At 42.3% G+C, this 15146-nt stretch overlaps 1 protein-coding gene across 1 annotated transcript; it reads left to right on the forward strand.

Annotated features, from left to right (window-relative positions):
- Positions 1 to 356: 356 nt before the first annotated feature.
- Positions 357 to 13817, forward strand: LOC120870011 (glutathione S-transferase A2). The gene is made up of 7 exons (XM_040249464.1): positions 357 to 461; positions 5871 to 5985; positions 8156 to 8207; positions 9201 to 9333; positions 11659 to 11800; positions 12751 to 12882; positions 13443 to 13817. Exons 2-7 carry the CDS (start codon positions 5899 to 5901, stop codon positions 13566 to 13568), a joined length of 672 nt encoding a protein of 223 aa, XP_040105398.1. The 5' UTR covers positions 357 to 461; positions 5871 to 5898; the 3' UTR covers positions 13569 to 13817.
- Positions 13818 to 15146: the final 1329 nt, after the last annotated feature.

Genomic DNA, 15146 nt, shown 5'->3' on the forward strand with positions numbered 1-15146 from the left:
ATAACTGACAAGCAGAAAGAATCTGGAAAAGACTATATATACGTATAAAATTAAATCACTTTGCTGTATACCCGAAACTAACACAACATTGTAATTAACTATATTTCAATTTTTTTCTCATGGTTCAAAAAGCTGAAGGAAAGAAAAAGTCATCCTTCAAAACTTCACCCTCTGGCAGAGTGGGTCCAACAACTTGAAACTTTGTGTTTAATCTTTAATTGCCAACCCCGAAAGGAACATATTAACTAGTTGTATCATGATAAGGGAATGACTCATCATTTTTTTTTTTTTTTAATCTAGCATGGAATCTGCAGCTCTGAACACAGTAGGAGAGCCTTTTCCCTAACTGGGGTCTTGCCCTCTTGAAAGAGGCGGAGTTAGTCAACTCTAACAGCAGCTTATAAACACATGTGGACCTGGCATTAAGGGGCTGAGCCAAGTGGGAGACAGACAGTCCTAAGGTAAGTACTGATTTTATATGTCAGTATAATGTGCCCGTGGCACAAGAAAAATTCTGTTTTATACTCACATCTTGGTTTCTTAAGGGACATTTTAAGTTGTTTAGTCTACTTTTGTTGGATATAGCTTTACAGAAGTGTAAAAATAAAGAACGTAAAACATTAAGCGTGAGAACTTAGATCTGAGAAAAATTCATGATGTGAAGAGAAAAAAGAATGATAGCATTTTACACAGTTGGAGAATATGACTAGTGCGAACAAGAGAGTAGATGTTTTTGCTGAAGCAAGTTTCTCCATAGACAGAGTCAACACACAACAGGTGCAAACTGTGACGCTGTAAAACTACGTGGACTGTGAAGACTAAAAATGAAGATATATTATTATAGGAATAAGTCTGAATGTCAACAGAAACTCTGTGCTGTGATTAGCCAGCTGGCAAGTCCCCTTCTCTCTCTGGGTTTCAACACTCTTGGCAAAACTCCAAAAGCAGTCTGGATGGAAAACTAAATAATATGGGAGCAGAAACTAGCTTTTAAAAAGCACAGACATTCACCTGGCTAGAAGGTACAGGGCTTCTCCAGCGGTTCAGATGGTAAAGAATCTGCTTGCAATACAGGAGACCTGGGTTCAATCCCTGGGTTGGGAAGATACCCTGGAGAAGGAAATGGCAACCCACTCCAGTATTCTTGCCTGGAGAATCCTATAGACTGTAGCCTGCCAGGCTCCTCTGTCCATGGGGTCGCAAAAAGTCGAACACAACTGAGCAACTAACACTTTCACTATCAGAAGGCACAAGTCGTTCGAATTGGAATGCAGGAGTTAATGCACTATTGTAAGTACTAATATTGGGGAAAAAACAAAGGCCTTAGAAGGTTTGAAGGAAACTTGTTAAGAGGAGGAAATATGCATACACATCAACCAGAAATAAGGTGTTGAAGAAAGATCAGTGAAGGGTCTGCATATTCATACTCAGGTAAGGAACCAGGTGTTGAGAGTGAGACCCTGAGCTCCTGCTGTGGCAAAGGGGATGAGGGATGGGGCAGGAAAAATTCCAGGGAGTCCAGAACAGGGAGTTCGTGGGGCAGGGCCAGGCCTGAGGGGCAAGGCAAGGCGGGGTGCATGCTTCAACCAGGGGCCAGCTACAATCTTGGGGGTGCCAGAGGGAAATATGCTGAGATGTATCTCCCTGAATCTTTGCCAAAAACTTCATGCAATCCAGGTTAACTAATCAGTGATCATCACTAATATTTCACACAAACCAAATAAAAAGAGAACCAGCATGACTTAGTTAAAAAAATCTAAATATGTATAAATTCTTATGCCTTCAAGACTTTTGAGTCAAGAGGTAAATAGACACACGTTGCCCAGTGTGCTCGGAGACTCACCCATCTCCCAGGAACTGGGAGCAGGAGGGCAATTTCCTGGTCCCTATTATGAATTTTTCATACTTTAATTTTCTCATCAGCCTTCACTAGTAGATGTAACTATATTTTCAAAGAGAATGCTGAGGTAAAGAGATTAAACAACCCCCCTGAGTGTACCTCATAAGGGAAGCAGTTAGGCTTTGCCTCTAAGCCTTCCTTCTTTCTGCTAAGAAACGCTGTCATCAGGGCCCTGCTCCCCACCAGCTCCCAGATACAACTCCTTTAGTTCACACTGGATTACCCCAGGATACACTCCTTTTGGGTTTCACAGATGGCGCAGTGGTAAAGACTCCATCTGCCAATGCAGGAAATGCAAGATACGTGGGTTTGATCCATGGGTTGGGAAGATCCCCTGGAGGAAGGAATGGCAACTCACTCTAGTTTTCTTACCTGGAAAATTCCATTCTCAGAGGGGCCTGGTAGGCTGCAGTCCATGGGGTCACAAAGAGTCGGACACGACTGAGCAACTAAGCACACACACACACACACACACACATTCCTTTCAGGGAATATAAGCCTACCTCCTTGTGAAGGTCAAATATAGTTATACTAGTGCTCAATTTACTCGTAGTAAGTTTTTAGGGTTTCAGGTAAAGTAAGGTATGTTTTTATCCATTTTTCCTCATATCAGTTCAGTTCAGTTCAGTCGCTCAGTCACGTCTGACTCTTTGTGGCCCCATGGACTGCAGCACGCCGGACTTCCTTGTCCATCACCAACTCCTGGAGTTTGCTCAAATTCATGTCCATCCAGTCAGTGATGCCATCCAACCACCTCATTCTCTGTCATCCCCTTCTCCTGCCTTCAATCTTTCCCAACATCAGGGTCTTTTCCAATGAGTCGGTTCTTCCCATCTGGTGGCCAAAATATTGGAGTTTCAGCTTCAACATCAGTCCTCCCAATGAATATTCAGGACTGATTTCTTTTAGGATTGACTGGTTGACCTTCTATTTGTCCAAATGAATATCAAGAGTCTTCTCCAACACCACAGTTCAAAAGCATCAATTCTTCGGCACTCAACTTTAAATATGATCCAACGCTCACATCCATACATGATTCCTGGAAAAACCATAGCTTTGATGGACCTTTGTTGGCAAAGTAATGTCTCTGTTTTTTAATATGCTATCTAGGTTGGTCATAGCTTTTCTTCCAAGGAGCAAGCATCTTTTAATTTCATGGCTGCAGTCACTATCTGCAGTGATTTTGGAGCCCCCTAAAAAGGTCTCTCACTCTTTCCATTGTTTCCCCATCTGTTTGCCATGAAGTGATGGGACCAGAGGCCATGATCTTAGTTTTCTGAATGTTGAGTTTTAAGCCAACTTTTTCATTCTCCTCTTTCACTTTCATCAAGAGGCTCTTTAGTTTTTCACTTTTCTGCCATAAGCGTGGTGTCATCTGCATATCTGAGGTTATTGATATTTCTCCCAGCAATCTTGATTCCAGCTTGTGCTTCCTCATATCAAGCCCCTAGGAATCAGCCAACAGAAAAGGAACTCATGAATTTCATGTTTCCTTCTCTCCCATTTAATTGTTACTTGACTAACAGATTCTGAATGGGTAACAAACTAATATTGAGGGTCTCAGAGATCAACAGAGAGAGGGCATAAGTGTTACCTGGTTGGGGTGGGAGCCCAGATCAGAAGTCAGAAGATGCCTTCAAAGGACCCCAGTGCTCACAAGACGGGTGAGCTGGGAAAGTAGCTTCAGCTCTTTGAACTCAAGTTTCCTCCTCCTGATAATAGGCTACTAGAAGCTGTTTCCCGGAGTTGTCCTAGCAGTGGACACACTTGCTAGATATTGAGTGTGAATCGGGAACACGTGTGTGATGGATGGCAAGTCACTGAATCTCTCTAGTTCTCATTTTCTGGGGACCAGGAGGTTTATATCACATTTACCCCAGCCATCAAAAGATGGAGAGATATTATAAGAAAGATATGACAAATATTATGCAATTTTAAAATTCATTTCCCTTTGTAACGTGATCCTTGGTCATTGGATAAGGGAGCTTAGTGTGAGAAGGAGCTTACGTGAGAGGGATCTGTGACTTCCACTTCACAGCGACACCTTCTCAGAATTCTGCTGAATCACAGCTCTTCCGTTCCCCACGATAAGAAAAGTACAATATACACAATCTCAACTTCCAGACAGATGAGATAAATAGGTTTCCAAGAGATCCTTGATTTTCCAAAGGTTAGACCGTTCATCTCACATCAAAAATGTGAATATTGAAAACATTTGGTATCTAAAATTCAAGTCGTGTATACTTTTCAGGAGATGATTATTGGGTAAAGAGAAGTATATTTTTGTCCCACGCTCCATAACAACAAAATTTTGCAAGAGAATCTTAGTGCTTTCTAAACAGTGGGATTTGCATAGAAAATGCAGCTGTTTGTCCATACATCCTGGTTTTGGGACTCCTGCTTTTAATGAGTCCTGTATGTTTCCATTCACAGTCAGAACTAGTTCTGTCCAGAGCCTTTGAGTTTCTCTGGTCCCCTGCTGTGTCCACCCTTCAGGCAGGCTGCTGTACACCAAGGGCTTTTAAACTCATTGAGAGGACACAACCAAAGTATCTCTTACCATTGCAATGACCAGATAACTGTGCCCATGTGCTTTCCCCTACCCATACACAAAGCAAAACTAAAATTTCATGGAATGATGCTTACCTCTTGAACATAGAAGGCACTTTGATATTTCCTATTTCTATTTTCTTCTACTTAAAAATTGGTGGATTTCATAGTCCACTGAAGGATTGTCATGCACATTTGGAAAAACACTAATATGGAAAAATGAAACCAAGCTTTGGGTTCATATAGAAGTAGCTTTGAATCCCAGGTCCGCCACCTACTTTGGGCAAGTTACCCTAGAAACCTCAATATTCCCAACTGCAAAGTGAGAGCAATGACAAACGTCACAGCAGGTGATTTTGGGGGGGTTAAATGAAGATGAATTTGTGACAGTGCCCACTGGGTGACAAACATTGAACAAATGTCAGTTCCATCCCAGACTGTAAAGTTCATGCAGCAACACCCTTTGTTCTAGATAGAAGATGTACCGAGAGAGGTAGAATCTAGAATTGCAAAAAAATGGAAGGACTTAGCATCCCAAGCCTGTAGAAAGAATTAAGATTTTTGAGCAACAGTTAAGCAAATCTGAGTCCTAATTTCAGCTTTTGAACTAATGCAGTGTAACAGCTAAGGAGCTGAACACGGCCTCTGTCTCCACCTCCTCCTCCTCACTTTCTTTGAAGTCCTCTGGCTCCAAGGCCCCTCCCTCCCAGGGTCCCAGGGCCTGCATCTGTGTAGGTTCCAGCCTTGTCCTCATTTTAATCCTAGGTGTGGATATCCACACCCATCACTAACTGGATTATGATTGTGAACGTGTCACTTAACCTCTGAGCTTTCGTTTTATTAACTAAAAAAACCACAAGAACTATTTCATGGGATTATTACCATGGATTAAACATGCAAAGGGGTTAACATTGGAGCAGGACCATTAGGAGGTTTTCAGTAAATACTAGTGCTCAGGACTTCCCTAGTGATCCAGTGGCTAAGACTTCATGCTCTCCAATGACTAGGTTCAATGAACTAGATTCCACATTCCACAGCTAAGGAGTTTGCTTGCCACAACTAAAAATCCCACATAGTGCAACTGAAAAGAAGATCCTGCCTGGCACAGAGAAGACCTGTTACAGTCAAATAAGTGCATTAATTAAAAATACATATATACTAGTTCTCTAGTCCTTTCCCTCTCTAATACCCACCCATCATCCTTACCACAGACTTACATGGCTTGGTACAATTTTCCATGATTGGTTTAAAGGAGTGAGAATATGGACCGAGGAAGACATTCCAGGGACTCTTCCAACTCTGCCATGAAGGAGGTCGACACTTCCTCAGCACTGTTGGTGCTGTTCAGGCATATATCATAAAGTGCATTTGGCTTCTGTGGTTTTATCTTTGTTCATTTATTCACTTTGTCATTCATCAATGTTTAGAGAAATCAGGAGACTGCCATCATGGCGGGGAAGCCCAAGTTACACTACTTCAATGGACGCGGCAGAATGGAGTGCATTCGGTGGCTCCTGGCTGCAGCCGGAGTGGAGGTAGGTTTCATCTCCAGTGGGATATAAATTGACAGTATCAAACTATTTTTCTCATGTAAGCTAGGAGACTTTTCTTTCTAAATGACCTGTTGTTTTTCATTAAAGAAAATTTGTCAGCTATTAAGAGATAAACAGATTTGTCCTTATGGATTATTAAATTTTCTTCCTATCAAAGAGAATAAACAATTAGAATACATTTAAGAAACTAACCACATTGTGTGGTCCTAAGTTGGAATTTGACTTTTTAAGTTGTAAAATATTATACATGACAGTTATGTAACAATTAGAAATGTGAACATTAAATATCAATAGATAGATTCAGTAACTTTTGTTAATGTGTTAGGTATTGTAATGTACCGTGTTACTTTTAATAGTTTTTATATTTTGGAAATACATACTGAAGTATTTAAATGAAAATATGTGATATCTGGGATTTGTTTCAAATTCTTACAAGGGGGAGGGGGATAAGCATATAGATGACTTACAATTTGGTAATATAATATAACTGATAATTACTGAAGCTGTTAATGGATACTGACTCAAGGGACATGAGTTTGAGGAAACTCCGGGACCTGGTGATGGACAGGGAGGCCTAGTGTGCTGCAGTCAATGGGTGTCGCAGAGTCAGACACGACTGAGCAACTGAACTGAACTGAATGGATACAGGGTAAATGAAACAGATACAGTCCCTGCCCTTGGACAGCTTACACTCTAGTGAGGATGCAGACAAGTGTATGGGTGATTAATAGGGGGTGGGAGGACCTAGAAGGACACCCAAACATTTTAGAGTTACAATGCCATATTCCCAGCGGCAAATTTGTAGGTTTCTGTGGGACTCTGTTGAGTGCTGCCCTCTAGAGGTGTCACTGAGAAAAGCACTTCTCAGCCCAGGTCTGAGGGACCCAGCAACTCTGTGAGGGTTCCCCGGGGAGGGAGTCGTGGACACACTCTGGAGATTTGGTCCCTTAGGGGAGAGCAGTAAAAGAGGGCTGCAGGTGAGGTGGGGTTCTGCAAAGGGAAGCTCTAGTGTGCTCCCTTAGCTTCCTAACAGCATGTTTACCTAAGCCTCAGATAACACTTTGATTGCTTCATGCTTGATCCATTCTCTAGTGTGTGAAGAAACAAGTACACAAAAAAATTCAAACAGTGCCATTCCAGGTTGTTTAATTTCTAATAATCAACAACCAACAGTTTTCCCTGCGGTCCAGCCTTGGGGTTCAAGGATGTGTTCAGAGTTCCTGGGCGGGATGAGTTCAGCACAAGAGGCGCTGAGACGCTGAGAGCATCCAGGCCTCCTCTTGTCCAGCCCAGCCTGACGGGGGCAGATGTGGACTGCACAGGCTGACCCTGTGAGTTCATGCAGATCCACAATAAACTGTTTTTAGCAAGTTAGAAACTCCCAGTTCCCAAACTCTTCACCATCAAGAATCTACACATGAAAGTCACTCAGTCATATCCGACTCTTTGCAATCCCATGGACTGTAGCCCGCCAGGCTCCCCTGTCCATGGAATTCTCCAGGCAAGAATACTGGGGTGGGTTGCCATTCCCTTCTCCAGGGGATCTTCCCGACCCAGGGATTGAACCCAGGTCTCCTGCATTGCAGGTGGATTCTTTACTGTCTGAGCCACAAGGGAAGTCTCTCACCATCAAGACCCTTTTTAAAATATAAACTTGAATGGAAGGAGGTAATATACAGCAGAGGCCCCTGGTGACATCTTGGGGGTCACTGACCCCATGGATACTCCATGCTGGGGGACACGCAATACCCTGTCCTGACCTTATAGGAAGAGAAAGGCTTTCCAGAGATATTAAAACTCCATAACTAGAACTTGCTATCCGTTCTCTCCAGTGACATCCTCCTCCCAAATCATGTCTAACGATTGACAGAGATAGAGACAGTGTGGAGGGGAACCGAACCTGCAAAATAAGCAGTTATGCACTACAAGCCACACTTTTATCTTGGTGGCTCTAATCTGAATTTCCAAGAAGCCGTAATCATTGTCCGCTGTCAAACTTGGAAATCTTATCTTCTACATAGCACCCGACAGGGGACATTCAAGTTCGGCAATGAATGCTATGGAATGAAATAACAAAGACTCATTGGCAAGTTCAGCAATGGATGCTATGGAATGAAATAACAAAGACTCATTGACTGTTTCTGTTTTTCAGTTTGAAGAGAAATTTATAGAACAACCAGAAGACCTGGATAAGTTAAAAAATGGTAAGACCAAGAACTAAATTCCTCTGATAGGAGTATCTAGTGGGAGTCTTCAGCTGAGGCTAGAACACGAGCAATGCCATGCGTGTGCATGGTGGGTGTGCATCAGGGGAGTGGGAGAAGTGTGGTTAAAGGTAAGGGTTGGGGCTCCTCGAGGAGGTCTTGCAGCTCACCCAGGACGTAGAGGGGCTGGAACTCGAGTATTTGCTAAAGGACCCAGCCCTGGTGCCCCATGAATGCCCTCTCTGTGCTCTCTCTGCCTTTCTGCACCATGAGTGACCATACCAGTTCAGGATGCCACACAGCCCTCCCACCCAAAGTCAGGAAACACGCATGCATCAGAGAGAAGAGAAGAGAAAGAGGCCCAGCCATTGCCATGAGTCCTTTTCATTAATGGGTTTGAAAAGGTAATATCGTAGCAATATTGCAGACTCAAATAACCAACTGGTGTTGAAATAGTTCGAAGTCCAGGTGAGCATGTGAGGAGGGAGATAAAGCACAAGGGCCAGCAGCAATGGAGTTGGAAAAAGAGAGCTGCCCCGGGCACTGTCTGGGGGTGGGATTTGATGAGCATACAAAACACCATATGTAGGAGTCTCTCTTAGAACTGCCCTTAATGCCATGGACCGCTGGAAGCTTACTTTAGAAATATCTCATTTGACTTGGCAACTGGCTAGTAGAACCTCTCCTATATTGTTCCTAAAAAATCCATGAAGGCGAGTCAAATACATAAAATAAAGACACATACCATGATCTGGATGGGAAATTAAAAGTGAAATGACAGATTGAAAAGTAAGAGGTAAATTGATAAGAAGGACTACAGGAAGCTAAAAGCAAAATGCTATTCCTACTGATATTTTACCAAGTAAAAATTTTTGTTTCCTTTTATGTCTTCAGCCATCTCAACAAAAAGTTTGATTCATAAAAAAATGTCAGTTTAATTAAACAGCATGGTTCCTCCAACATCTCACTCTACTTCTTTTCTTCTTTCCAAAGATGGGAGTTTGATGTTCCAGCAAGTGCCAATGGTTGAAATCGATGGGATAAAACTGGTGCAGACCAGAGCCATTCTCAACTACGTTGCCACCAAATACAACCTCTACGGGAAAGACATGAAGGAGAGAGCCCTGTACGGTATTTTTTTTTTTTCTGTTCTTTCATCTGTGATTAATAGGAACAATTTAGGGGCTTCCCTGAGTGAGCAGGATGTGCTCACAGAGATCGTGACCAACAGCAGTATAGACCTTCATGGTGTAACTGAGGTCCAGTACTAGAGACCTGTGAAGGTGAGGGAAGAGTAAACGTGGAGTGGAACCGGGAATTTAGGTAGGACTTCCCTGGTGGTCCAGTGGCTAAGACTCTGCATTCCCAGTGCTGGGGACTCAGGTTCGATCCCTGGTCAGGGAGCTGGATTCCACAGGCTGCGACTTAAAGTTCCCACATGCCACAACTAAGACCCAGCACAGTCATATAAATAAATTAAATAAATTCATGTTAATATATTTATGTAAGAAGATATGGACCATGGGTATGGAACGGTGACAGAGTCTCCAAACACGGATGAACTATGAAGCTGGGAGGATGGTGGAACCATGACACCAGAAGCTCAGGCCCTTTTGAGCTTAACACCCACCAACAGTTAGAGACAAGGGACAAAGCAGATCTGAGTGTCTAGAGGATAAAGCCTTAGAAGGGAAGGCTCTAGAGAAGATGATTTTTAAGTTCCAGAAATTATGAGAATGATGACCAGGAACCTGATTTATCAGTCTTTTATATGAACTGGTCGTTTGACAAAGGTTAGCAGATATTGAGCCCAAATGTTGTCTAGAACATTTGAATATGTCTATAGCAGCCAGGGGCTTCCCTCATAGCTCTGTCAGTAAAGAATGCCTGCAGTACAGGAGACCTGGGTTCTATCCCTGGGTCAGGAAGATCCCCTGGAGAAGGAAATGGCAGCCCACTCCAGTATCCCTGCCTGGAAAATCCCATGGACAGAGAAACCTGGTGGGCTGCAGTCCATGGGGTTGCAAAGTTGGGCACAACTGAGCAACTAACACTTCGCATGTAGCAGCCTGACTTATTCATTGCAGCCATATTTTTGGGGGGGGGGGCCTCCTCTGTGTTGTGATGGGACCATATGATTGAATTATGAAATGTGGCAGTTACTCAAAAAATTATACATAGAGTTACCATACAACTCAGCAATCCTCTACTAGGAATATACTCAAGAACTAAAAATACAACCATACTAAAACTTGTACACAAAAGTTCATAGTGCTGTTGCTCATAACGTTCAAAAAGCGAAAACAGCACAAATGTCCATTAACTGGTGAATGGATGAACACAGGCAGGCACCTCCATACGATGGAACATTATGTGACCACGAAAAGAAATGAAGTCCTGATCCATGCTACCACATGGGTGGAACTTGAAAACATTCTCTTACAGAAAGAAACCAGACCCAAACAAGGCATATTGTAGGATTCCGTTTGTCTGGCACATTCAAGACATTCCTGGTCATAAAACCAAAAGCAGTTTAGTGACTGCCAAAGCTGGAGAGAGGAAGGAATGTTGAATGCCTGAAAAAAAAAAAAAAAAAAAACTCAGCATCTCTTTTGGGAGTGATGAAAACATTAATGTTTTAGAGTTAGAGAATGATGATGGTACAGAATCCTGAGACTTTACCACTTGCACAGGTTTACACTTGAAAAGGGTGACATTCTGGTATGCTAATTAAATTTCAACAAAGCTTTTTACTTAAGAACACTCTTGTAGGAAGTTATCTTTGGAAGAAAAACAACAAAATTACCTGGAATATGCACTGTGGGAACAGAATGAAGAAACACAGTTTTGCAGGGGATATTTTGGGTAGAGTCTTGAGAAATGCAAACAAAGCCAGACTCCAGCAACAGCATATGGAGAGCATTGTGAAACCATATTCTATGGGAAGTAACTGGAAGAAGTGCTGGTATTGGGCAGTTAAATGAGCCTCGTGTTGTAACAGGACAAGAGAGGGAAAAGGATGTGACAGGGGTGGCAGTGCCAGGATTCTCTCTCGATACAACTGAGGTGGTACTAACGGGTCACACTAACAGTGGACAGGCCACACCACAGCAGAGATGGCAAACCCAAGTGTGGTCTCGTGGTTACCTGCCCTGCTTCCGCCCTTTTCTCTCATTCTTGTGACTCTGAATGGGTCACTGATATGCTCTTCTTATATTTGGCCATGTGTATAACAAAAATATTAGACATATATATCTATCTAGATGATTTGTTCTGGAATGAAATGTTAAAATTAATTTAAAAAATCATAATGGTATGACTGGCATAGAAAAATGCACGCAATGGAGGTGAATTACTTTGCCATTTCTTGATGTCCCACTCTTAGCCTTTCTAAACTGTAAAACCTAAGGCAGGCGATATCTGACAATTTTTTGTCATTTTGTCTTTTCAGGATTGATATGTACTCAGAGGGTGTGGCAGATTTGGGTGAAATGATCCTGCTTTTGCCACTGTGCCCACCTGATCAAAAAGATGCCAAAATAGCACAGATCAAACAGAGTACAACAAACCGTTATCTCCCTGCATTTGAAAAAGTGAGTGGACTGTTCAGTATTTTTGGCACTGAGATCAAAGGACAAAGGAAAAAGTGCTTGGCATGGACAGGGTATTGACCTTCACCTCTGTGAGCCTGTCTGAATATTAATGTAGTAGTCTGATTCTCAGGGCACTTTATAGAAGTCAACTATGAGGGAAATTGTGCCAGTTTTACCCAAATTATAATATTTCAGCCAAATTTCTGTTTACTCAGAGCCAATCTCGAATTCTCTGTTCAATGGAATTTCACATACTTAGAACTTGGGCTTTAGAAGCTCTGAGAGCCACACTGGAGCCTGGAGTAGATGGATCCTCAGAACACGGTGCAGGGGCTTTGATCCAAGAGAAGCATGATGTCAGCAATACATCAGAAAATATTCTGATACCATGTGTAGGGAGACATGAGACCAGCTGCCTGTCAGCAGAATGCAATAGTCTTTTGGGGGTGGATGAGATATGGGGGTGGTGGGGTAGAGACGAAAAGATAGAGGAAAAGTTATTCAGGAGAAAATAATCTACAAATTTTGGGGACATGGCTCTCAGACTCTTAAAGAAAGTCATACAAAACCAAGAAATTAATGTTCCATCATTAAACCTAGTATACATCTTAGTAGTGTTTCTCTTTAAATGTAAGAGGAGAACATTTCATGATTAGACTACCTTAAATCATGCTAAACAAAAATCACAGACTGAAAAAAAAATGATTGTAAGATACAGGAGGCTTATATGTAAAACAAAAGCTTAAACCAACACTGTCATCTTTATAAAATTTAAATCATTCTTTCATTAACTTCACAAGTATTAATTTGTTGCTTATGTGTCGGGGGAGCAGAAGGTCTGAGGTTCCCACCCGCCTAGCGAGCGACAGAGATGGAAGTGGGGCTGGGGGAGGGGCAGGGGTCCAGCCTGCCAGGACCTGCGTCCCTGATCTGACCCCTCCACTCCCCAGGTGCTGAAGAGCCACGGACAAGACTACCTGGTGGGCAACAAGCTGAGCAGGGCTGACATCCACCTGGTTGAACTTCTCTACTCTGTGGAAGAGCTGGACCCTAGCCTTTTGGCCAACTTCCCTCTGCTGAAGGTGAGCTCTCCCACGGCCCTGGGGGCCAGCCACACCCCCCACCTCGGCTTCTGCTCTCTGGACCCTGGGACTGGGATGCTAGGGTCCGCGCTGAGTCGTTTCCTCCCCTCAACTATGTCCCTTCTCTCACATGCTCGTCTCTCTCTGCCTGTCTCTCTCCCCCTCCGAGAGCAGATTGATTCTGACTTGCCTCACAGATTACCATTCATATTTTCTGTCTTCACTTCCAGCCCAATTTCCCTATATTTTCATTTTCCTGTCTTGCTATCTGACACATTTCTTTTCCTCATACCGCACTCGAGGGTGAACCCACAGGACTGATAATTAGGAAGTTCGGGAAGTTGACGGAGTCTTACACTAAGACATCTCTGGGGGAAATGCTATTGGGCTGTCATCTTCCTGTCTTAGTGGGTGTCTGTGTCCAGCCTCCTCCTGGTGCTGATGGAGGGGCCTTGGCTGGCCCTTGTCTAGGAGGGTCTTAGGGTCCCAGGCTTGTGTCAGTGACGGGGTGGTCTTTAGCTCTTTAGTGGCAATCCGAGCTGTGCTCTTGTGCATTGCAGGGCCTGAAAGCCAGAGTCAGCAATCTCCCGGCCGTGAAGAAGTTTCTGCAGCCTGGCAGCCAGAGGAAGCCTCCCATGGATGAGAAAAATTTGGAAGAAGTAAAGAGGATTTTCAGGATTAAATAAAGCAGGCAGGGCTGCCCATGACACGCAGGATCACTCTTCTGAAGTTCTCCAACAATGAAGTGCTTTACCTAAATGTAGATCTTGGCTATTGTGGAACTAATAAACTTTTTCAAAGTATAGTTAATGATTTCATTAGAATGCAGATTTAGTTGCAAAACAATCTATTTTGTTTTGATCACGTATAAAATCATGATCTCCTCCTAGAATGTGTTTCAGACCTAAACATAAATAAAGGGAGAAAAAGTATCATGGACTGTTTGATCTGTTCAAAAAAGTTATGCAAACACCAGCTATCACTGTCAAAGCAAGTTAAGCAGAAATTTTCATCTGATGTGCTTGGTGTCACAAAAATAGTCTTTTCTTTTTGCATTTTGCTGCTCTTCTGACCCATAACCTAAAACTTTTCTCTTTTTTTCAGACAACCTCTTTCCTTCATGTTTTCAACCCCTTTTCCTATTCAGTTATGGAATCTTTATTTTATATCTAATAGGGAACATTCTGTATTCCAGGAGCATGATAACTAAGGATAAGCAAACCAGATATAGTCCCTGTCTTCAAGGAGGTTACATTAGTAAGAGAAACAACAAAATGGGCAATTCTAATCCAAAATCATGCCTGTTGAGTATCATTCCTGGGTAATTTGTGACATAAACACACAGAGATCTGTTACAAAGTTATTTGCATTTGGTCTTTGATCCCTACATCATCCAGCATTTTCATGGAGATACACTACATATGTGTGTATTTACAAACATATTTTAAATATATATTTTAATACATATTTATATTTATATAAATGTAAGTAGATATTACTCTGAATGTCCTGGGGGGATTGGATCAAGATTTGAGCTATTATATATAGTGTTGTGTTCATAGCTCAGTCGTGTCCAAATCTTTGCAACCACACGGACTGTAGCCCACCAGGCTCCTCTGTCCATGAGATTCTCCAGGCAAGAATACTGGAGTGAGTTGCCATTTCATTCTCCAGGGGATCTTACCGACCAGGTGATCAAACCCTGGTCTTCTGCATTGCAGGAGGTTCTTGACCATCTTAGCCATCAGGGAAGCCCATTGTATATAGCAACTTGTCAATTTTCCAAAATTTTCTGGAAGAACAAATCTGTATCAGAAACATTCTTCCAACCAGAGCTGCTTGGACATGGCAGCTCTGTGTCAGCACAAGGTTAATCCGTGTTGACTGTGATCCCCACAATCTTTGTTCACCTCCCCTCTGCACTCTACAGCTATGTTTGAATATGTTGTCCTTTGAAGCTTTCAACATAGTTGCAACATTCTAAGGCAACAGGCCAGACAAACATACCTCATTTAAAAAAATTTAGACTTTGACTCAGAAATTGATAAAATCTTCTTAAGGATTATGGTTCCAATAAACCATATTAAAAAGCTTTTATTCATTGTTTTATTTAGCGAATGTTTACTGAGCACCTATTTTGTTTCTTTCATTTTTCAAGGCACAGAAGATGTGATGATACATAAGAGCATTTTCCTGCTCAGATAATGAATAAATAAATCAAATTTAAAAGTTAATTATGCTTAACAATGAATGCTATTATATAA

This window comes from Oryx dammah, unplaced genomic scaffold, assembly GCF_014754425.2.
Source record: "Oryx dammah isolate SB20612 unplaced genomic scaffold, SCBI_Odam_1.1 HiC_scaffold_11, whole genome shotgun sequence".
Classification (NCBI taxonomy): domain Eukaryota; kingdom Metazoa; phylum Chordata; class Mammalia; order Artiodactyla; family Bovidae; genus Oryx; species Oryx dammah.